The sequence below is a fragment of the Frieseomelitta varia genome, unplaced genomic scaffold, assembly GCF_011392965.1.
Source record: "Frieseomelitta varia isolate USP_RPSP 00005682 unplaced genomic scaffold, Fvar_1.2 scaffold_269, whole genome shotgun sequence".
NCBI classification, from domain to species: Eukaryota; Metazoa; Arthropoda; class Insecta; order Hymenoptera; family Apidae; genus Frieseomelitta; species Frieseomelitta varia.
In genome coordinates, this window is record NW_025110000.1 from 243,844 (window position 1) to 269,265 (window position 25,422).

General features: G+C 46.7%; 1 protein-coding gene across 8 annotated transcripts in view; it reads right to left on the reverse strand.

Annotated features, from left to right (window-relative positions):
• Positions 1-25,422, reverse strand: part of LOC122528925 (tyrosine-protein phosphatase 99A-like) — a 42,848-nt gene that overhangs the window by 11,873 nt on the left and 5,553 nt on the right. For 5 of the 8 annotated variants that reach the window (XM_043654574.1, XM_043654570.1, XM_043654571.1 and 2 more), the window contains exons 2-6: positions 18,062-18,249; positions 17,838-17,952; positions 3,311-3,511; positions 2,378-2,658; positions 1,431-1,687 (exon numbers count right to left, since the gene is read on the reverse strand). In XM_043654574.1, coding sequence (XP_043510509.1) covers positions 1,431-1,687; positions 2,378-2,658; positions 3,311-3,511; positions 17,838-17,952; positions 18,062-18,249 — 1,042 coding nt within the window. Of the gene's footprint in view, positions 1-1,430; positions 1,688-2,377; positions 2,659-3,310; positions 3,512-3,637; positions 3,675-10,930; positions 11,750-14,344; positions 14,758-17,837; positions 17,953-18,061; positions 18,250-25,422 lie in introns of those variants that run through there. The other 3 variants (XM_043654575.1, XM_043654576.1, XM_043654577.1) reach the window with 3 other exon arrangements.

Consider the following 25,422-nt stretch of genomic DNA (forward strand, 5'->3'; position numbering starts at 1 on the left):
AAAAAAAAAAAAAAAAAGAAAAAGGAAAAAAAGACACGGATCGTCAGCTGTCTCGACTCGCCTGCGATCGATCCGATCCGTATTTTTTCTTTCTCTCTTTTCTCTTTTTGCGTCGTCGACGATCTTCCCGTAAATGAGAGAAAGTTCCCGGCGCAAAAAGGGGTGAGGGATGGGGAGTGTGAGAGGAGGAGGAGGGGGGGGGAGAGGAGGGACGGTTTTCATTTTCTCTCTTCGGAACTCACAGTTCGAGGAACTTCTTCATCCCGTCGACGAGCTTCTGTCGCTATCCATTCTACGTACGAATTGCGCAGGAAAATTTTCCACGAGCGCGCGCGCGAGAGCAAGAGGGAATCGAGGTGAACGTTCCTCGAATAGATCACGAGTGGCGGGCAACGCACAGCCAGAGAGAACCGAAGCACCGCCGTCCGTGACCCAGAAAGTATTCCTACTTTACGAATCGTTCTCTCGTTAGTCACACACGTCACACGGTATCGCGGCTGAATCGACGTCCTTGAGCATCTCCGACGACAACGACGACGACGACGATGCTCTCTCTGTCTAGCCAGCGAAAATACGAGAGATTCGCACGCGGTGGCACGTGCTTCGAGACGACTGTCTCTAGTAGTAGCACTGGATGGGACCCCGCCACTCTCTTCGTTCCAACGCGCGAAAGCGAAACGTAACGATCCGTGGCGCACGAAACACCGTCGTACGACTGGGAAGCCTTACTTTGTCGTTGTTACCAGTTGTTATCGCCGAACCGATAAGGGGTCAGCCGCACGATAGAGAAGGAGAAAGATTGCGGTTGAGTGAAAGAAAAGGAAGGATTACGCGCGCGCAAAGACAGGGAGGGAGAGGGGGGCAGGAGAGGCAGGGACCGCAAATCCGAGAACCCGAATGTTCCACACACCGCACCGTAGTTAGAGGCTGTTTTTCCCCGGGCTGTTAGCGATGATAATGCGCGCGGCCAGTCTAAATACCGCGAGACCAGCCGGTAAACTGAGCGCTCGCCTGAGCGGACTAATCGCGCACGGCGCACCGACTGCGTGCCATTTAATACTGCGTGACTGCACCGTTGGATCGTTTGTAATTGCACGATGACGACCGAACGTCTATTATCGTATGATGGGGGCCCGAGGTATTGCATTTGCAAAGTTGAATGAGTGAACGGAGACTGTGGGCGGCGGTAATTCTCGTGACCGTTGGAAGTTCAGCAGGAACTCGAACTTCGCCGCGTTCTCGTTTCCCCTCCGCTGTGGACAGCTAAGTATCTTGCAGTTCCCCTCCCCGTTTTCGTTGTTAAAGTGCAGAGCAGAAGAAAGAAGGAAGAATGTGGAATGGAAGTAATTGAAGAAGAAACGATGTCATGCGAGAGGAGTGGCAACGAGGTGAGAGGAGAAAGAAACGTGGACAAACGTTTTGATCCTCACTTCCATAGGACGAAGGACGTGATCATCAGCATCACCGCCAGACAAGCGCAGATCACACCGGCAATCACCCCGCTGCTGAACCATATGGTGCTGTGTGGCAATAACGGCGGCGCTCTGTTGCAATCGCGAATGCCGCGGACCTTCTGCGGTGCGGAGCCTTCGCCGCGTATAATCAATCGATTGTCGATAGCGCTTCGCGTACCTCCGCGCACCACGATCTCGTACACGCTGTTCATCGTCAGGTTCGGTATGATCATCTGCGGATAAAACAAACGATTTATCGGAATGAATCGACGGTGCGTGCACGGCACTTTCATCTTGGCCGTGTGCAGAGGGTGAGACGGGGAGGGGAGGAGAGTCTCATTTCTTTGAAATGGAGTCGCGTGAGTCACCGTGTAACTTCAATTTGGTATTCAACTTCCTTGATAAGGAAGTTCGTCCATCCCGTGCATTTCCGGCACGTCTGCTGTGTCGATACTGCGACGAAACGGTTTAATCGTTCAAGGATGTTTTCGCGTCAGCTCGCCCGCTTTGTGACAGACACTCACACAACACTCCCGATTTTCGTATCGCGACGGAGAAACAATTACGTACGAAACGAACGAGATGATGGTTCTCGTTGTAATCCTCTTGGCTTCCTTGGGAACCTTGACTTTAAGAAAAAGAGATCCACGAGACGAGAGGAAATAATAATCGACGAATCGAGAAAATCGTCGATTATGTTCCGAGTTCCGGCTCGGTAATTCCGCCTCGCGGTTGTCTCTCTTTTTTCTTTCTCGTCGCGGTGCATCATGTGAAACGTGCCAACCATTCACACATACACACACACACACACAGACACAAACACATATAGAGTGAAAACGAGCGAGCGAGCGAACGATGAAAGTGGAAAAGACTGTCGCCGAGGAGAAAACATAAAAAACCGATTAGAAGCTGAGAAACTGTACCGCGCTCTCGAGATGACTCTTCTCCGTCATCAGTTCGATCTCCTCGTAACGATTGTCGTTCTCGATTCGATAATTGATGAAATAGTAGTCGATCGAGCCCCAGAAGAGATTCGGCCTGGCCCACTGGATGTAAACGGAATCGTGGGTCGGGCAAGTGACGTTCAAAATCAACGGCGCGCTCGGCCCTGAAATATCTGTCCGGCGAATGATATGGTCCGAGGGCTCGCCTTCGTTCTTCCATGTGTAAGCCTTCACCCATATCTTGTACTCGGTGTACGGTTCTGAAAGGAATTAATCAACATTGTACGATTAGATTGTGCAACAACTCTGTAGTCACTCTCGACTTTGTCGGGGCAATTAAGAGAGCAATTAAGCGAGCAAACAAGGAAGAAAGACTCTTTCTACTGGAATACAAAAAAATTCAACGATAAACGAAATACATATAATCTGTAATCGAGTAATGAGTAAAAAAATTAGAAATGAAAGACATCCGATGCGATGATTGCTCGACGAAGGTTCATGCGAAACGTTTGCGTGAAACACCACTTCCCATTTCTAATCGATTTGTCAAATACACGTGTACGTACGTAGATCGTGGCCAAGAGCGTTTATCACGCGAACGAAGATCGAATTTGTGCTTCACTGCACGAATAACCCTAAATTCCAACGTGTTATCTAACAATAGCGTTCACCTGCGGTCATCGGGCACGAACACGTAATTCATCGTTAGCGGAACGATAAGAGTTCCGGCTTATCGTCGAATCATACACACTGGTGTCTCTTGTTCCTTCACTCGAACAACAATTCTCGAAACGGATATTATATATCGGTGTGCTGTCTGCTTGGCGGAGAACCGCGCCCGTGAGAAAAAAATAGCTCGCGAAAGAATTTGGAGGCATTTGGTACATTATTAGTGTTCAAGTTGGCGCTCACCTAGCTCTTTTAAAAGGAATTCAATGACTGGCCCGTCGTACTCGTCGGTCCTGTACATTTGAACGTTCGTGTAATTGGAATGCATGTAGTAAATGCGATAACCGGAAATGATCCCATTGGCGTAGTCCGGCTCGGCCCATGACAACTCGATGGTGGTGGAGGTGATGCCGTGAGACGACAGGTTCAATGGTTTCGTTGGCACTGGAACACGCGTAAACACGAAAATAAAAGTTAATTGGTACGATTATGGTCGCTTTGTCATACACAAGGGGCGGGAATGTTTGAAAAGACAATATCGTAGATTACACGTTGCCACCATGTACATACACGTGATTGTTGAATTATGCATTTGTTAACATCGAACCCTCTGAACGTTGCACGTTTGCAATGTTTCTCGACTGTATCGCTAAACGACCAGCATTGCATTTCTGCAATCTGTAATATTATACGCTTACTACGGTCGGTATCTTTATCAAACGAGCGTGCCTTCAATTATCTCTTACTAGCTTTCAATTTCGTTTTGGCCTCCCAAGCGTGTACGTGTCGTTTCTCCCGATATAAATTTATTTTTATGTAATTGCAGCCGTTTAAATGTCGTTTAAATCTCGGGTGCGTTGCGCATCTCGATTTTCGAGCGGGGAATGTTGAATGTAACGATTTTCGTCGTCGTCGTCGTCGTCGTTCGAAAATGCCCGCGTGGCTTGGTAAACTATTTTTCCGGTCGATGCACTCGTGACAGTTTCTCTTTGCTTTCCGTCAGGCTCGCTCATCATCTACCAAGGTGGCTTTCCAATTTTCAGCGTACAAAGACGAGAGCAAGCTTGCTTGACGACCAAAGTCTGAATAATTAATTTCGCCTCGAGTGTCTTCTCAGACCCCTCGCGCCGCGACGAGTAACCCTATAGACACCATTCACTTTCCGAGCGACCGCAGCTTCTAAGATCGAGGCTACTTTCTTCTTCTTCTTCTTCTTCTTCTTCTTCTTCTTCCTTTCTGCCTTTCGTCTTGGCGTGCCTAAAAACCCCTTGGTAATAACTACCTCGGCCTCGTGAACAATTGAACCGGATCGAATTTTATCGCGTCGCTTTCATCGTTACGACCATCTCTCTCTCTCTCTCTCTCTCTCTCTCTCTCTCTCTCTCTCTCTCTCTCTCTCTTTCTTTCCCGAACATCTGGCATTCGCCAGTTGGGGGAGAAACGAAACGGAATACATACGAAACGATCTGTCGCCTGTATGGCTTCGCGATTGAATTTCGCCAAGTATTAACAGGGGGGAAGCTTACATGCTAGTTTTCGCACTGACATGCAAAACCAGTCGCGATCAGACGAAATAGACACGAAGAATAAAAGTATTTGTCTATTGAAATCTTTCCTCGCTGTTCGTACATATACAGGGTGTTTCGTAATTCGTGGGAACCACTTCGGGAGCTGATTGTACGCCTAAAAATAATGAAAACAAGCCATATAAATATGTGTCCTATCTGTCTTCGTTCATGAGATATAATGAATTTTCTGTTTTAATTACTTTTACAAAAAATGCTCGAAATGACCACTTTGCATTTGAAGACAAGCCTGCACGCGTCTTGTCATTCATTCTGGTTACTCTCTCCATTATCATTCCTGGTGTTTCTCGAATTTGTCGGAAGCCGTGCTCTATTCTATTTCGTAGTATTTCAGCATGTTCAATCGATGTTGCGTATACAATAGATTTTCTTTCATGTGACTATACGAAGATTCAGCAAATTTCGCAATACTCTCTAAATCAGTTCAGTTCTTACTAATAATCGTAATACAATAATAATAATAATCGTAATAATAATAATAATAATATAATCGTAATATTCGTTCCATTATCACTCCAAACACGATCTTATACGACATGTATTACGATTATTAGTAAGAACTGAACTGATTTAGAGAGTATTGCTGAATCTTCAAATAGTCACATGAAAATCTATTGTATACGCAACATCGATTGAAAATGCTGAAATACTACGAAATAGAATAGAGCAAGGCTTCCGACAAATTCGAGAAACACCAGGAATGATAGAGAGAGTAACCAGATCAATGACAAGACGCGTGCAGACTTCTCTTCAAATGCAAGGTGGTCATTTTGAGCATCAAACAGAAAATTCATTATATCTCATAAACGAAGACAGATAGGACATGTATTTATATGACATTTTTTCAGGCGTACAATCAGCTCTCGAAGTGGGTCCCACGAATTACGAAACACCCTGTATATATATATTCAATTTCAAACGATTCTCTCTCTCTCTCTCTCTCTGGACAAATTTCGCAATATTCCGCAAGCACCGAACGGAATTCGATAATGATCATTACACCCTCCGCAGCGCTGGCTCTGTAACGCAATACTCCTACGCATCAACGGTTAATCGCGTGAACGTTAGGCGCCATCCGTTCGCCAGCGTGTATACGTGCGCGATTCCAACGGATGATCGAAACCACGAGTATGGCAACATCGCGTGAAAATGTTGCGAGATGATTTCGTTGATCCATTAACGACCATAACGTTGCCATTAACGCAACGCTTCAATGGTAATTTCTTTCCAGCGAATTCCACGTTATTAACGTTCACGTTATTATGTTCGGACGAAAAGAGCGTCAAATTTGTTTCGCGAGCGGAGAGAAGTAGAATGTACAGAAATGGACAAAAGTATTTGCACGCTAGATATTTTAAGCTGTTTAAACTTCGTAAAACAGATTCGTACGACAATCCAGTTGGCTTCGTTTTAGAGCGTGAAACCTCTACTTCGCTAACCTTGGATTCTTTTTCTCCGCATCATGCGGCAGATGGAATCAGTTTTTACAGTCGTAAAAATTGAAACACTGGCGTTGAGTTTCTATTCGCGACTTGAACTACCATCGTCTTCAAGCTCGAAGTCTTCCGTTTAGGTTATGTTCCCTTGAAACATACTGCACAATCTTTCGTCGACATTTTATTGTTGATCCTCCGAACCATCAGAGTTCAACGACGAAAATTCAAGAAATCTCAACATTTTGATATTTAACTCTTAATTGATTAAAAGATCAATGAAACACTGAGAAAAAATTGTACAAGTTCTAAAGTTGATTGAAAGAGAAAATTTCAATCTTCAAGACCACGGTTCGATTAGATTCAGTTCGCGAAAGAAATTTTTTTTAATCTTCTCAGAGGCATTTGAATTTTGACAATTTTCAAGAACAAGAGTATCGTTTCGCTAGACGACAACGTGAAAGCATGTTTGCACAGAACTGACGTAGGGCTGTAAGAAAAGTGGAGGCTTCTCACTTCAAAACGAGGCCAACTGGACTGTTTTGACACGGCTCTCCTTTTTCTACAATGTTGTGAACAAATTCAAATGTAAACTCTTCAATGTTTCATCGAGCACTCTCGTTAACCTCTGTACAATATTGGATAATAGAAGTATCGGCGTGCTAAGTAAACACCGTGAATGAACGTTTGTTTACGAGCAACGAGAAGACCAGAGGTTAGACCTAAGTTTCACCTAATAACCTGACGGGGAAGCCGAAGTTCCAGTCACGAAACGCTTTAATTCTCGCTTTCCCCCGACAACACGCGATACGCCCGTAATTTCAAAGAGTCTCGAAAGCACGTTCAGGCGAGTCGTTGCATTTTACGCGCTCCAGACCCGCCGGCTGATTTGTGCATTCCCGCGCAGTCGACGATGTTTTCGTGACGTTTCGTCGCAAAGGCATCTCGCGACGCGTCTCGTTTCACGCGACCCTCCACCCTCGAGCGTGCAGCTTTTCTTCGCCGCTGAAAAACCAAGCTCGAAGCAAGGGAACAGAGCCTTCTCCCCCATCCTCCCCTTTTTTTTTCATTCGCATTCACGTCTCGTTCGCGACGACGAGTCTTTAAACCTTTAGGATTCGCAGCCGAATCGCGTCGCATCTCGGCACGCGACTCCTGAAAAATGAACGCGATCGCGTATAGTGCATATTACGGCAAGGTCGTGCGGGCGAGAAGAAAACTCGAGAAGAGAGAGAATCGACCGCTTCGATTACTCGTCGATGACTCGCGCCTGCCTTTTTGTCCGTTCGTTTTTCCGCGTTGCGCTGAGGGGGAAAAAAAAAGCTCTCTCGATTGTTCCCATCTTATCGATCAAAGACCGCGGTCCCAACGCTGCCGGGCGAGCCAACGCTGACGTTGTAAAGTTTTCAATTAGGAACGTCGAAGTTTGCGGATGAATTCGCTTCGGATGAACTCGCTCGACACCCTGTTTTTCTTGGACAGGCGCGGTTCAGGCAACGACTTTCCTTCGTAGTCGAACGCGACTGACCGGTTCGATTAACGTCAGGAAACGCAAGAATTCTTATATAATATACCTGTTGGCTCTTTGACAAGTATTTAACGAACGATTCATATTGAACGATCTCGAGAAAGAGAGAAAAAGAGAGAGAGAGAGGAAATCACTCTTTGGGGTGAAAGAAGACTGGAATCGGGATTGTTACGAAACTGTGTTTTACGTAACGAAATTGAAAGAAATATTACTCAAAGTGGTGCAAGTTTCCGGCCGGATTGATTTTTCTCACTTTAATGCTTTCAAAGAGTCACGACAAGTTGCCGTCAAAATTCTATAAAATTAATTAGAATTCTTTAAAGTATCGCTTCCCATAATTTAGAAATAATTCAGAGCATTCCATTGCCGAAAGCATGGTAGCAAAGCGTGGTTTCGCGCTGCGCGAGAGAGCCACAGGCGAAAGTAGCTTTATTAGGATCAGTTCGCGAACGAGTAAGACGGCGCGCCAGTGAAAGGAAACGGCTGATAAGAAAAGCTACCTGCTTTCTCGTTTCCCGAACGACAAGTTTATGAACTTGAAACGTACTCGACGCCTAGCTTCCCGATGCTCGATTGCGATTTCGTTCTCGAACCGATGCCACAATGCCGCTTAACGCGTTTCACGTCGAGTGACTCACGGCACTCCTCAAAGCTGAACACGCTATCTCGAAGAATACTAGGAATCTAAGCCAGTCCGAATGTTCAACCGGCGTTGAAACTACGAAAAACCCAAGCTTCGATTCAGTTCAACATCGAGCTTTTTCCAATATTAATTCCGCTCTCCTGGCGGGGAAGATGCATTATTTATTAGAACCATCATTTTATAGAGAAGCTTTATAAATAATTTTATTATTTTAAACATCGTAACGATCGAACCCGTCAATATGACTGGCCTCGCACATTTGTTTTCTTTACAAACTAACGGTAATACTCTTGCCGAAATTAATATTAATTTCTGTTTGGGCAGACACATGATTGTGCACGGATCTATCTTTATTTTAATTATAACGACGTATATGTAGAATATTTTGTCACGGTTGTTCCAGCGTTCGTATTTTCGTTAACCAACGAAAATCATGTATACGTGCGCGACGCCCGACGTAAAACTCGACAAAGGCGTGAATTTGTGACAATTTAAATAAATATCCGCGTATACGATTCGCGCAGTATCGCGGCACTCATGTTTCAATCATCGGTTCGCTTTTATTTCAAAGGTATAATTCATTCGTTCTACGTGGAAGCTCCTTTTCAGACGAACGATCAACAAGAACATAAAGTTCGCAACTCTGTATAATGGTCGCTGGATAACAGACGGTTTACGATCATGATTCACACTCAGAGGCAAAATGCACCGCCGTGCAAAATTGCATCACCGTTTCTTTTATTCCGGTGGAGCGACTTCAAAAGCGTTACATATTTCAGCTCACGCCATCGACTACAAAGGCATCGAACGTTAACGAACGTCCACGCTGGCCGCGTCGGTGCAAGGTGAGCCTCGGTGAGAGCGAAAGTCCATTAAGAGGCCATTAATTCACGATACGCGTTCTCCGCGATGGGCATTAGCAAACGGGCAGAAACACGGGCTAAACATTTTCGAGCATGCGAGTTCGAGAGTGTGTCCGACCTTGAGGTCCTCTCCTCACCTGCGTAAAAATAGACCAGACGACTGCCACGAGTACGATTCGACGTGCTTCGACTTCCAAAAACGAGGGAGAGAGAGAGAGAGAGAGAGAGACAGAGAGAAACTACATTGGACAGGGTCGAATTTTCATAATTTTATATCTACTGAGGTTATTATACGCAGTAAGGTTAGTCGAAGCATGGCTGTTGCAACGATGCAGAATGAAAGAGAGAGAGAGAGAGAGAGAGAGAGAGAGAGAGAAGAAATCCGTATTTTGCACGCGAAGCACGCGTTCAGGCGAGTTGACGATCACCGTCAAGAAGAATGGTTTGCGAGACTGGACCGAAACGACGGCAGCGCGCGAAGAAAAGGCCCGAGCGTTTCGCCAGGCGGAAATGCGTCTCGCTTCCTGGATTCGGAGGGAGCACGCGAGATCAGGTGACGACGATTTCTCGACGCCTGTGCTTCCTCCCGCGCGGCGGGAAACTAGTTTCGCAGCTACGGAACCTGATCACGAGTCGGAGGAAACGCAACGCGCTGTTTTCATGCCTTCGTGACAGCGTGCACGCCCGCGAATCGGCGTTAAACCGCTTACGTAACGTTGCGCGGCGGCGGAGGTGCGTTTGAAAAGAACCAGAGCTGGATGGAGGCGAAGCAGCAGTGGGATCGAGAGAGGGAGGGAGATACCTGTGCTAGCCTGGACAGGCGGAGACGTAGATTCCGCGAGAGAAATGTAATACATGCGTGCTGCACCTCGTTCCCCGGAATCGAGACGGAAAAGGAAATGAGCGAGCTGGCGCGCGCCACACCGAGAAAATCCTTCTCGTGGCGAACGCTGCGTGCTGAAACGCGATTATCCACCGGCGATCCAGAGGAATATGCCACGAAGATTCGGTCGCGAAGAATTTTTTTTTTTTTTTTTCCTCAACATGGAAAATCGTAATAAGCGGGCAATTTCGCACTCGTGCACGCGATATTTAGTAACCGGTGCTTCTTTCGTAATGTAGCGGGCCATCGTCGGTAAATCGGCCGGACTTAATCGCGTTCATAAATTTCCGGCTGTTTCAGAACGGTCGTAATAAGCAGAGGATTGTTCGCCAATCCAATGACATCCTACACACCCATAGAGAAAGAGAGAGAGAGAGATTTTATTGGCGAGAATACAATAATAATTTCGTCGCGGTCTATTCATCGCAGGCAGTGAATCGGTGCGGGACCAGCGATACTGGTAATTAATTGAATAAATCACGAGTGCCTTTTGCGCCTCGTTGTCTGCTTCCTTTTCCCCCGATACTTTCCGGTTTAACGGTACCTGCTTTGCAAAAATACGCTCTGCTCCATTCGTAATTAATTCCTCTCATTCGTTCTCTCTTCTTTTCTTTTTTATACGGGCGCGATATACAGAGGAATTATTAAAAAGGAACCTTGGCGCAACCTCGGAGAACGGTTTAAATATTCATCCCCTCTTTCGCCCGCCAATCTCCTTGACGTGACTTTGCCAAGAATTTAAATATTTATCCTCTTTTTCTTTTTCTCTGTCGATCTTTTCTGCTGGATATGAGAAGAAAAAAAAGAGCTGCAAATAAAAAAAAAAAGGAGAGTCGAGTCGTCCGTCTGGTCACCTTCCATTCGGAACCTCCACTTCCCATCGAGAAGCATCATCACCGTGTGTCCGAATCGAGTGATTCCATTTACCTCGATAAATGTCGCTGTCATTCTCGGTGGAGGAGACCGGGACCGTGTAGGTGGTCTGCTCGTACGACTGCTCGTCCGTGTACGCGATCGGATCCGCGGACGCGAACAATATCCTTAGAATGACGGCCACTGCGGCCGCGAGTTGAGCGGCACTGGCTATCCTGGCCCACGACATTTTCGTTTTGCAGCTGCAGCTGTGAAGCGCGGCGCGGCGCGGCGCGGCGCGGTGTGGCGTGGCCTGGTGTTTTTGTGTGTGTGTGTGTGCGTGTGTGTGAGCACCGCACGGCACGTCACGTCACGTCACGGCACGGCACGGCACGGCACGGCACGGCACGGCACGGGCACACAGCACAACACACAGCTCTCGCTCGCTCTCCACCGGGCTATTTCACGAATTCGTCCATCCTCGTTGCCCCTTCCGGCGTTCTTCTCATCGCGCTCGTTTTCACCCTCGGGACGGCACAACGCGGCGACACCCACACCAACCACGGGAACAACACGCGACAGGACGGTCCGCGGTACGAGTCGCGTCTCCGCGAAAGTTCATCGCTGTTCCTCGCCTTTCTATCCGCACGTTTTAAAACACCGGCCCCGGGTGATCCACGGGGTTGAAGCAGCCTGGTTTGCGTCGTCTCATCGCACCCTGGTGATTTCGTCCGAGGTTCGCGATCACGATCCAGTTCGATGCTCACTGGCGAACGATCATACGAGGTCCCGGATCACGATCTCACCCCGTGGCTCACCGACATTGCACAGGGGTGGCTGGAGAGAAGCGATCGAACGGATCGATCGACCGTCGACGTGTCCCTGGATGGTCGCCTGAAGGAAATGGGGAAATTGTCGAGGCGTATCGGACAGCCAAGGATCGTAGCTAACGAAGCGGCGATTGCGTTTCGCGCTGCATCCTGGCGACCCGGTACTTGCCGCGTCGCGTACACACGTCCGTGTAAAAAAACGTGACCGGAATATTAACCGTGGCTCGAGATCGAAGCTTGCTAGCCTAATTTGGTTTCTCTCCCGTCCGGACTTGTTCCCTTGCCTTTTCCTTCCTCCTTCCCTTTCCTTTCCCTCTTTGTTCTTTTTCATCCTTTGTCTCGCGACCGCGCAAGGAACACACACTGTGGGAATACAGAGGCGAAATAAAGAGGACAGACTGGCGGAAGAAAGAAGAAATGGAAGAGAAAAAGGAAAAAGTAAATTCAATCGTCGCCGGTTCCCCGGCTCGCGCGTTGTCCTAATTGCGTCGTCGAGTGCCTCAATTAGTCGGAATTATGACCTCGATTGTTTCTCTCGTCGAGCTGCTGCCTCACCGAGAGGAGCAGCGACAGCGCCGGTAGCAACAGCGGAGACGGCCGCCGAGCCGGCAGCAACGAGCGCATCAGCTTCGCTATTCGCCGGTCGCGCAGCAATAATTACACCGGCCCCTCTGCAAGCGTTTTAAAGCGGCTTCCCCTTGTATTTTTAGTACGTCAAGATCGAGGGGACACGCGCGGCCAAACGCCTCCGCCGCCTGTCGTGGATCCGGCAAATGTTTGTCTCACGTTTGTCTTCCAACAGAAAGGAGAGAAGGGAGGAAACGAAGAAAGGAAACGAAAGCTCGACGAACTTCAGCGAGAATAGAACTGCAGCTTCCGTGCGAAATGATCTCGCGTAAGGAGACAGAGAGAAAGAGACTCGATCGTAGTTCGTTATGTCATGAATTTCCCCACTGGAGACAAAGAGTCGAATCGCCTGATTTTGGTAACGAACGTACGAGCGTGCAGAGTAGTCGACTCTGCAATTATGACTCAACGATTGCGATATTAACCGCAAAGTTAGCCGAGAACCGGCCGCGGCGGCGCTGCACGCGTGCACGAGCACCGCGAGCCTTGACATTTATACGTCACGGAGAAACTCTGCGTCCTATGTTCATCCTAGTTGCGCAGAAAGCTAGACGGAAAGAAACCAACGTCGAGACCAACTCGCAATCAGACGAAGCGGGGATATATATACACAACAAGCGCGGAAAAAAACAGTTTCCGCTTGTTCTCGGATGAAAATTCAAGTTCCGCAATAAAGGATGACTCACTGGCATGCGACGTGCCTCGACGAGTAGCCTAACCTACGTGGGGTGTATCGTAACGTGTGGGCACTGGTTCAAGGGTAGTCTCGGGCCACTCGAACGACGAAACGAAACTTTGGACGACTATATGGCGCTGTTTGACCCTGTGGTTAAAAAACAAATATACCATGTTTGGTATACATACATCTTCTATATTTACTTTAAAGTGTAAATTGAACTGTGACTCGTAAACGACCGTTTGAGAGTGGTTAAAGTGGTAAGCAACGTGTTTATTCTTGAAAAACGTTGACAACTTTCCTTGAAAAACTCGCTGATGGAAACATTGTATATTCCTATACGTCCGTGATATTTTCGGCACGAAATTTATTAAAAGAAGGTGGTATATTTCTCGTGCAACGATCGGCAACCTATCAACAATTTCCTGCCTACTTCCGTTTCGTAAGAAAAACGTCAAACCGGCGGAGATTGGGAGAGGGAGAGGCAGAGAGACGCGCCCGTTGCTTCCGATTCCAATATCCTTTGCGACGAAGAAGTATCTAACTCCGCGACAAGTCGACGGGAAACGTGCAAACTCAGGCCTCCACACAAATCGGCTGGTATTATGCAACGATGTATTTGCATAGGTCGCTCGCATCGGTGATATCGTGTCGCGTGGGATCACACCGATCGACCGGCAGAAGAGGAATCGATTCGTTTCGTTTCGTTTCGTGCCGAGACGTCGCCTTTTCAGCCAGATAGAGATCCGAGGGCGAAGGGTGTTGCCTTTTGTCGTCGATGGTACTCGTTATACCTGACACTGCACCGGCGATCCCTTGTTCCAACATTCCCGAGAGAAAACTGTCGACGAGGTTACGTTCAATTACACGCCGGCGAAGGTCGATTAAAGTGAACTACGTTGCGATACGCTATATTTGCGGATACGCAGATAGAATAAATTATCAAAGCGGATGACATTGACATGTATTTCGTGTATAACGCTATGCTGGACGAAGAGTTATTTGTTATTCATGTAGCCGTGATACAGTTGACGTACAACGAAAACGGAAATAGTATGCGTATGTATCTATCCAAGTGTGTACTTCGAGAGAACAAAACGGGAAAAACCGATTGTTGCATGTGTCGCGAATCGTCACGAAACGGCTGTGTGTGTCTCAGGGATACGGGAGAAATTACACCGATGGGAGTTGTTCGAGGAAAATCGAAATTCCCCGGTGGAGACACTCGCATGGTCAATTGAACGTGCCGATCCAGCGTCATTTTGGCACCGTGCGAAGAACCCTTCACGCCATATCGACCCTTCAACCTCGAGCCACGATTCCGCCCACGTCGAACTCTCGACCCGGACCACTTACTGAACCAATCATTACCATGCGATTCTCGGCGCCTGTCGGTGTATCCTCGATCTGTCTTGAGGAAGTACAAAAAAGGAAAGAAAAAAAAAAAAAAAGAAAAGAAGAAGACAAGAAAAAGAACCGGAAAAGACGGTAACTGGTACCGTACGGCGTGGTGCGCGCAAATTCACTGAAAACTTTCTCACACTAGGCGTCACTGACACTGAAGAGGCGTCGTTTGCGCGGTGGAATCAAACGCCATTTCAAATGGAACCGCACTCGGAGCATCCACGGGCGAAACTTCACAAAATGACGGATCTGCGGCGGCGAGCGAGCCTAGCCGAGATAACGTTTCATCGACATCTCGGGACGAGCGATGGAGCACCGTTGCAATCCTGCGAGAGTGACAAAACGCACTGCTCTCCAGCGAGGAAACACGAACGCTGCCACGCACACTACTAACTTGTCGCACACGACCACCAACGTACAACGTACTCGCTCGTACGGTAAACCATGGGCTCCGACTACACTCTCTCCACACTCGCTTCTCTAACTTGCTTCCACTCGAGAAGAAAACAGATAGACGAGCACAGAGAAAAAGAGAGAGAGAAAGAGAGAGAGAGAGAGAGGGAGAGTGGGAGAGGGAGAGAAACTCACGTCCACGAACACACAGGTTCGAATGCACACTGGCGCGCTGTGTATGTTGAAGCGTGTACGTACAAAGGGGTTGGAGCGAGGGGGAGAATGCACGAGAGGTACGAGCGCGCGCGTGCACTCACAGACGCACACAGGCACACGGCTTCCCTGACAAGCCGGCCGCGGCATACACGTGCGCCGGGAAATGTGCGTGAGAAGAAGAAAGGCGGCAAGAGGGAAGGAGAACGAACGAGAGAGGGGGATGTGGAGAACGCGTTATACAGCTGTATGTGAGCAGTGGCTGCGCGCGCGCCCGCATATGTGTATATGTGTGTGCGCGTGTGTATACATGTATGCGCACGTGTGTATGAACATGTATGTAGCGTCGTGTTTGTAACGCGTTTCCTTCGGCGGTGTTCTCGCTTATCGCGTCTTCTTCACGCCGAGACAAGGGGCGACTTTGTCGCGTCGCGTTCGCCACGTACCCTGATACTCTCCTCGAGGAGGCATCGCACACTGGAGTGAAAAATCGTGGAAAATCGATCGTGGAACGAAGAGGCGCGCCGGTGGCGACGACCGAAACGGCGTGGCAATCCCCCCCCCCCTCTTTCACTCGCCTGTCTCTTTCCGCCTCTTCCCTCGTTCTATCTTCCTTCCTCTTTGCCTCTTTATACAGCTTTCTGTCTTTATCCACCTCTTCCTTTCTCTCTTTCTTCTCGTTTCCTTCCCTGTTTATCTACCGACGTTTCCGCCCGTCTCTCTCTCTCTCTCTCTCTCTCTCTCTCTCTCTCTCTTTCTTTCCTTCTTTCTCTTTATTTTTCTGCTTGTTCTCCCCACCCAGGTTAGAGGCTCTCTTTCTCTCTTTCACGGACTAGCCGTTCTTGTTTCTCATCGCGCTGTCTCTTCGATTCTTGTTGCTCGGCCGATTCTCGCGCTCGCTGTCTCCCTTGGCACGTCCCTGCCCTGTGCCAATGTGTATGGATTTTCAGAGAAACGAAAATTGGAGCAAACCGATCCGCGATCGCGAGGCAACGGCAAACGAGAGTCGCCGCCGACGGGGGATTAGGCTCGGCATGACTCATGAAACGGTCGGCGATAGAGCACTGAAAAACTCGCGGACGGCCATGAAAATCCCGACCATGCCCTCTCGAGTGAGAGCGAAGCGCCGACGACGGCACACAACGACGGCTGCTCGTGGATGTGGAGAAGAGCAGCTGGAAACCTGCTGCTTGCTGGCGCGAGTGAGCTTTCAGGGACGTAAAATTCAATCTCTGTACCACGTGGCCTGTAACTGTCATTGTCAAAAACGTGATTCGAGGGCCGAGCATCCACTCGTGATCTTTCAGCAACCGATAAGAATTTGGTGGTGTGCCAATGCGCGATGATATCGATTTTGGAGCAGATGTCGCCTCGCCTCGCCTCGCTTCCTCGGCTCCTTTTCCTCAACTCATCTCGTTGCGAAATTTAATCGTCGCACTTGCAGAGCGTGAAATCTCACTTACAATCTCTTACTCAAAGTCACCGAACTCGTTGAGATCATTCTTTCAATGATCCATGCAACGGGAAATGGCAAAGAACAATGCTGACTTTCAAGTGCGTAACTGGTATCCCGATAATTGCGAATTAGCGTGGATGAGATAGTTAGCAAAATTGGTAACAGTTTGATAGAAAAACCAGACGATTCTACCTGTTTCCACGAGGTCTACAGATTTTCTTGTAGTCAGATGCGCGATAGGGATGAAAAGGAGCCGATGAAAAGAAACGTACCTACTGGTGAATTCATCGGTAATCCTACCTAGCAGATCGTTCTTTTGGCGCAGGAACAGTAACGTCAGGTCAGAAGACGTATTGTAAGTATCGGATGGTTGAAAGGCAACTTCTGCGAACGGTATTCTGGCGTGATTGTAAGAGGTTCGGTGCATAGTGAAACGTTTTAAGATCTAAAATTTAGCCGAGGTCTGACGCGGTTTGCGACAGCGACAGACCTGACAGAAAGAGGGACAAAATTGAAGACCGTACGGAAATCAGGGACGTAGATAGATACAAATGAACCATCAGGAAAAGCGTATGAAGAGACAGCCGTCTGGGAACAGCCACCCGTTTGCATATAATTTTACGAAACGTGGCGTTCGCGTATGTGGTCTGGGAAGAAACGACTGATGTATGGTGAATTCTGATGATATTAACTGCGTCAGTTGCAGGAAGATTGTACGCTATCGCGTGGATGTTACGTTACCGAGTGTTATCTGTCTCCCGCATAATCATGCTGGACTGATAGGGACGACTCAAAGAAAGGCATTGGTTTGAAGCGTGTAATTAAATTATTCAGCCGAATGGCTATATAGAATGTCATAAAGTGATGCATAATGGTACATGCTTTTCGACACTTTATGCAGTATACGTTTTTTACGTGGCAAAAGTAAAAATATTACGATCACGACATAGCGAAGATCATGACAAAGTCTATAAACCACGAACGAGGGTTTATCAAATTCTTATCACTTGGCTGTATAGCAAAGACTCGACGATATTTGACATTGACATTCCTGCAAACTTTCTAAGACACACTTTAATTTCATTTTCTCTTATTTCATTAATTTTTTACGTCTTTCCAATATCAGGTGTTTCAGATTTCTTCAATTACGATTGCCGATAAGAGAACGCTGTTACAGGAATCTTCATCTCCGAATTCAGCTAAGGTAGGTATCTCTGAAGTATGTATCGACCGAAGATACAACGAAGCTACTAAATGCTCTGTTTTATCGGTTGGTTCAACGTTGATGCGCCAGATTAGAAACGAAGCGACCGGTCAGAGACTACTTTGTTACTCGTTGGTAGATCGTTTAACGATCAGTAGTGAATAAAATTTTAATCTCACCTCCTTCGTCGGTCATTACGGAGATAGTAGTTGCAGGACCATGCCCTTCCGGGTTGAACACTTGTAACGACACCAGGTATTGGGTATATGTTTGAAGGTTGCGGATTGTGTGATTCTATAATGAAAGGAAATATGCCAGATTTATCAAATGGAAGACCGGTGACATAATATTGCATGTAATGTCAATTGTGAAAGAAATTTGAACGATTTCTTACGCAACTTACGTCAATGGCTGGATTACGGATGTACACTTCTTTCTCTTCCATATACGGTTTGTCTCGAGGTTTATAACCGATTCGATAACCAAGGAATTCGCCGTGAATGGTGTCAGGACTGGGCGCCTTCCACGCTAAATAAATCGACGTGGCGGACGTGTTATGGGCGCTGGTAATTATAGGCTTTCCAGTCGGTACTGAAATAGAAAAAAAAAAATTAATAATAAAATACAGATGCATTAATACGTTTTAACTCGAACACATCGTTGGAATGTATTTGAAATTATATCGATATTCCACGGAGCATCATGAAAAACATCCCTCTCGATGGAATATTTACGTACTCGATGATTTTCATTAATGCATATTTTCATGAATTTGCCTGTTTGCCAAACAAACAGGCACCTCCCCCTTCAAAACAAAGCGGAAAAAAGAAGAATGAAAAATATCGTTCGCGTTCTGTTTCGAATGTGCGATTGAATTTTGAAAATTAGCATGCGTTTTAAGCGTCGCGATGATCGCGATAAAATTTACAATTTACATCGACTCGACTTTACCCGTGTTCACTATTAAAGCTGTGGATTAGAGAAACGTCTTGAATAGAGAAATATCAGGGATTAATGATTGACATCAATGAACGGCCGTGCGAATTACAAGTTTCCTCGACGAAAGAGAGAGAGAAAAAAAAAAAAAAAAACCGATGTGTCGAATGTGGTAGCTAACGAGGAATGACAGAGGGACAGGGAGCGTGGAAACGAGCGGATCAACACGAGTGTCATTGAAGTTTCATTTCTATCGGATAAAAAACATATTTGCAATGATTGTTGGACGATCGGCTTGCAATAAATCGGATCGATCGCATTTATTTTCTACCCCCGATTATCGTCGCGGAATAAAATTCGAACAAGCACGCTTAATCGCATTTCCCATTATTCCCACCCTATTCTCCCTCACCACCCTGCCCCTCCCATCCCCCTACAGTATTGCTCCAGGTACATGCATTTCATTGGATCGTCCGCCCTCTCCCCCACCGTAATATTTTCAACAATTGATAGCTTTCCACTCGTTTAAAATTCGAGCCCGTGTAATTTAATACTTTTCGCATAATCGAATTTTCCCGACTGATCGGAACGTACTATCGGGGCGCACATTCGAAAATAATAGCAATTACGTCGAAGAAATACGATACGATCGGGTTTATTTCATCGCGTTCGCTCTATTTGTCACAAATGTCTCGAAGAATTTATCGACCGATGCCGTCGCGGAAACGCCGAATGAAATGGAATAGAATTTCCATGCGATCCCAATTTTCTCTCTCTCTCTCTCTCTCTCTCTCTCTCTCTCTCTCTCTGTCTGTCTCTCTTTTCCCGCGGGCATATCCGGGAACTCTGAGTTTAATATATCCGCCTTAAAATTCCTCCCCGTCATACTTTGTACGCTTCCACCTCCTCTTCCCCCCCCCCATACCCTCCCTCCCGAGATACTTCACAAGCACATGTTATTTCATTACATTCCTCTTGGCACTGACGCGGCTCCATCGTGCTAAACCACACGCGAATACCCAAGTTACATCGTAACTTACAACCAAGTAGGATTCTAGCTAACAGTTTCTTGCAATAACACGGGGAAACAACGGAATTCGAAAAGTTGAATTTACTTGACGAACGTCTTCCGCGTACCAACGCCGTCAGCGCGTGCTGCTTCCGCTCCAAAGTATCTCGCGGGACGCGTTTTCTCTTAAATTTGATGTCGATTAGAAACATTACTCACGCTCGTTTTCTTAGTAAACGAATTTCTCTCGCGTTGAAATTACCATCCCATCGTACGTTTAATTATTTTATTATTATTAATTATTACTCAGTCTTCTCTAATTCTCAAGCATGTATAGTTAACCACTCGCGAGACTCTCGAGCAGAGGGTGTGCATCGATCTAACCGTTTCAAAGTCACAATCAGGTCAAGCGAATCAAATATAACTCGATCGAATCGACATTCTTAATCTTCGAGGTGTACACTTGTACCTTACCGCAGTGTCTTATCTTAACTATACCGCAAAATTACCGTACACGAATCCTGTCTGAGTACTATCCTCCTCCTCGACTGAGTAACGTCCACGTCGTTGACGAAACTCCGCGGGGTTATCGCGTGCCAATATTCGCGGACGGAAAGTTCACGTTCAAGTTCTGCCTTGTCTCTCGGTGAAACAAGGCGCAACTCGTTGAAATAATTCCGAGACGTTTAATGCGCGTCACGTGTCGCCTCGACGACACAGTCGGGCGCAAACTTCCGGTGGCTCGTTAACGCTCGTGGAAAAGCGTCCTCGTCCGCGAAACGACGACGATAACCACTGCCGTGGATGAACGACAGGAGGGGCACAAAAGTCGCCGGGGTAATTAATACATCGAAACTACAAACGGACGTTTCGGTGAATAGTTGCCAGCTAGAACGATTAGTCGGCTGGTTGACGGAGAAATTGCTCAGACGAATTGCGATACACCGGGTCATTGTTTCGCGAATTCAGGGATATTCCCGTCAGTCGGGAGAATCGCGGTACATTATGGGCCAGATTAACTGGACGCGTCGGAAATACGGTGGACGACGTTCAGCAACACGATCGGTAATCGTTCGCACCGCGGTAGAAAACGGATCTTTCCAAATAATAGAAAAGGAATAACCAGACGAGCGTGAAATGAAATATACATGGTGTTTCGTAACTTGTGGGACCCACTTCGGGACCTGATTGTGCGCCTAAAAATAATGAAAAAAAGTCATATAAATAAATATATGTCCTATCTGTCTTCGGGTCCCACAAATTACGAAACACCCTGTATTTAATTCGAGATAGAGATCGATTAAACGATTGAGAAATACGACGTGTAACATCGAATGATAATTGTTAATCATTCAACAAGTGATGTATGATTGTGTTAAGTGATTCAAACAATAAGTAGGAGTGGGAGAAACAAAGGACGAAGTAAAGTGCATTTGTCATGGAGATTAATTGGAAACACTGTGGATACGAAGCAGCAATTGTTATTCGTCTTCGTAAATGGAATTCGTTTGGTTCGATTCTGACAGTGAGAAAGAAAAATCTGCGACGATCGCAGAATGAAATGTATTTGTTGCGGGCAATTACGAGCGTGTAAAGGTAATCGATGAATAGTAGTTGAAAGCGCGACGGTTTCATCGGTGAATTAATTACCGGCGCGAGAACCTCCGACGTTTAAGTGCTCGGCAATTCTCCGATTATTTTCCAGTACTTAAGTTGGACTCCGGGCAAACCTTCTAAAGCATGGCCCCCGTCTTACTTTCTATTTACACGCGAGCCCTGCGGAACGACCGGGTAATTTTTCCGGGTTGGCCTCGCCGCTATCTGTTTTTATTTCAATGTCCCTCTTTCGTGTAATTATTCATAACTCTCTGGACAATGTTCCGTTTCACTGTCTCGCGTAGATAATAATTACGCAGCCGTTAAATTTCCCCTGCTCTGTCTATTTTTTTTAGCTGCCGTTATTTTCCTCGTGCAATTAACATTTTCAACACTACGATCGGACAGAGGTTCTCCATCGTTGAACGTTAAATATTTTCTCGGGGGAAAATTCAATTACAACAGTGAACCGCTCCAGTGTGTGTGATGGGTAATTTCTGAAAAAATTTATCGCCGACTATGAAAAAAAAAAAAAAAAGAAAAAAAAAACACCGCGTTTAATACAGGTAAAATTAGTTTACACATATTATTTATAAATGTATACATAAGAATATATACTGTTGCATACTTTCGAGTTTACTAGCCTTCCGGTCCTTTTCGGCTACTGCAGTTTTATTTCCGTGGCGGCAGTCAATTAACGAAATAACTAGAAATAATTATTAACGCGTAGCTGAAGACATTGTGATGGGTAAATAGGCGCGTCTACTCCGCCCCGAGGTTATTCAGCCCCATAACAAACGCGAGCCGGCCACGTTTTCTTTTTCTTCGCTATTCTTCGCTAAATCTACGTTAGGTTATTATGATCTTGCGCCGGTACTCGCGTTTATGACGGCTTATGTTTGCCTGTACGTCGCCGCGATAAAAGCACGCAACATCGATCCCCTTCACGGCTTTCTTCTCTCTTCGTCCGCGCCACTTTCTTCGAAAATAGAACCAACTCCGTACAAGGGGGCAAAAATAGGAAAGAAGAAAAAAGGGAAACTAATTCAATATCCGGTCGCGATCATAAAGAGCAAGCCTATGGTCGCAAAACGGTTCTATAAGCGAAATAGATCGGCGGCTTGCCGCGATATTCGCGCAATAAAAACCGCCGCCAGTTGGCGAATTACACCTTGCAGCCACGTCGCAGCGTGGCAGCAAAAGGAAAAAAATGCCGATGGAGAAGACGTGGAAGTTGGCGGAGGATGGTGTGAGGTGACAGCGGCCGAGCGTGGTAGAAATTTCCACGACCCCTTATCAGCTCCGAAGGGAAATAAAAGCGAGACTTGCGATGCTCTGCCGCCGGATCTTTCTCTCTCTCTCTCTCTCTCTCTCTCTCTCTCTCTCTCTCTCTCTCGCTCGCTCGCTCGCTCGCTCGCCGGTGTGACCCCGGTGTTAAAGTTCATAACTCAGGCTGATTACCGGCTCGTGGGCCCGAGGATGTTACCGAAATTAGCTAGCAGGACCGCGCAACGAATCCTCCAATTTTCGCACGGACCGCCGGTGTCGTGCCTCCAGCGAACTTACCCCTGAATGAACACGGGGGCGTATATACGCCGACACGGCTGTCCCGATGGCTAATTGGTGGCTCTGTTACGCCATATATTTATGGGGGACAGGCGAACGACCTCCGGAAACAGGAACGAGAGTCGGTGTATGTATTGGCCCGGGACTGAAGTGGTAGGAGAAGTTTCGTTGGTGCCCTATTGATCTGGGTGAGACAGAGGGTGACTGGAAAGAGGGAAGGAGAGAGAGAGAGAGAGAGAGAGAGAGAGAGAGAGAGAGAGAGAGAGAGAGAGAGAGAGAGAGAAGGAAAACCCGGGTAGCATTTCATTTAAGCTACCCGTGGATTTCTGTACACCGCCAGCAACGGCCGTTCACCTATACACAGACACGCATACATCGGCGAATTAGTAACGCGAATTAGAATATGTTAGCGATAAATTGCGCAGACGAACGCATTGCGATGTTGACGCATTATCGGCCAATCGTGCGCGCGTCCATTCGGTTTCGTTTTGATGAAACTGAATGGCCGACGGCTGTAAGAGTACACGTAAGAGGCACGACTTACGAACGAGGCCAACGAGGATGAAGTAATTCGACTGGAGACAATTTTTCGTCTTCCACGATGTGGGTCAGAGTTACGATAAAGTGGAGTGTTCTCTGGAAAGCGTCTTAGATGCGGGGAACAGCTAATTCAGATATTTATCGCCGGAGGATCCAAGATACGGTTCTGCGTGACGCTTAAGGGTAGTTGTGCGCCAAGTTAAACGAAGAGAGACTGAAAGAGAGAGAGAGAGAGAGAGAGAGAGAGAGAGAGAGAGAGAGAGAGAGAAGAAAAAAAGAAGAAAGTTTCGTAGCATTTCATTAACGACTGCAAAGGGGTGGAACATTTACCGGCTGTAAAATTAATTATTCTCTGAAGGCGTATCTATTTGCGCGAGGAGATTGAAGTTCGCTCTGGTCTGGACGAAGATCAAAGAAACTCCCGGCAAAGTCGTAGAAACGTTATTAAAAAAATAAGAGACACGCAAACGCAAATACAGTTATCCGGCGTTCTTAAGAGGAATTAGATTGAATAATCTCGCCCCAGCGACAAAATTCAGCATCAACCGACCGTCGATGTTGGTTTCCACCGGTGTTTTCACTCGAAATAGACCGCGCGTTCTATCATCCCCCACCATCTCTCTATTTATTAGCTTTATCTTTCGTCGACGTGTACGCGTTACGTATTGACGACACTAAATACACAGCTTTGTATTAATTGTCTGTTTGTTGCCGTGATAACTGTCATTATCTCGTTGAACGCAGCCATGTAGCCTAGATACTTGGTCTCCATCTAGTTTCTATCTGCTATAAATTAGCAGCGATGATGCACAACGATGCTAATTTATTCGTGTTTGCAAAATAAAACGTAAGCTCGACCGAATTATACGACACGCGAACCGATCTACGACACGTATACGTATACGTCATTCTCCATCGACCGTCAACGATCAATCGATTCTCAAAATTAGTTCTCCGCCATGTATCTACGTGTCACTTTTTTTCCATTTCTACGTGCAATAAAGAATGAATTGTTGTTTTCGGGCTTTTGAAAGATCGCAAAACAATCGCTTTAACGTCCTTTAATATCGTTATTAATACTTGAACGTATCTCCCCGCTCGATATGCAAAAATTTGCCGAACAGTTCAGGTCTCACCGGGTCAATGAAACAACGTACACGGTCACGTGTTTATTTATTAATATCAATATCTAGAATTTCATCAGGAGCGTCGATGTCGAGTGCTCTGTTCGCAGCGGATCTTCGACATCGACGTCGAAGATCTCTCTGCTTCGGCTCGAGCGTTTCTGAAAAATTCATTCGTCTCGTCGCGAGCAAAAGCACGCTGTCACGATTGACGTATTACTCGTCGCCCGCTATCGAGCAAAGGTTTGTCATCCTGTTTCAAACGCGTGTTCATCCCGGCTCGGAAAGACTTCATCGATCTCTTCAGATAGGATGTCACATCGGTTGTAGCGATTTCACCACGCGAAACGACCAATCGAATTACGCTCTTGAATTACTCATACGAGTTCCGCCTCGCTGCGATCCACGAATCCACGGAGTCACGTATCTTTTGAGCAACGTGGATACGCGACTCCCCCGAATTGACCGATCCAACCGATACACGATATCCACGACCAGGTGACGAGAGAAAAAGGATTTTTGGTATTGGTTCTGCTCATTTTCCCATTCGGCTTCGAATTTCACCAGCGTGGAGTTTCTTCTTTCTTCCTTTCCTTCTTTTTTTTTTCTATTTTTTCTTCTTTTTTTTCTTTTCTTTTTTTTTTTTTGTTCAACGCCGGAATTTTCGACGCGTCAATGTTTTGCTTGGCCGCACGACGTTATTGTTGACGGTTCCGGTGAAAACGACTTTTAAACGTCGCTTCCGATCGCATGTATCGGCGGGGTGGGGGGGGGCGGAGGGGGGGGACACGTAGCGAAGGGTAGCACAGAGAAAACAAAAACCAGATCCCGGGCACGCAATATCGCGAAACAAATATAATCGCGTTCGGTTTAACAACTCGTAACGTTTCTGTTCGCTCTGTGTTTTTTCTTTTTTTTTTTTTTTTCTTTTTTTTCTTCTTTTTTTTCTTTTCTTTTTTTTTTTTTGTTCAACGCCGGAATTTTCGACGCGTC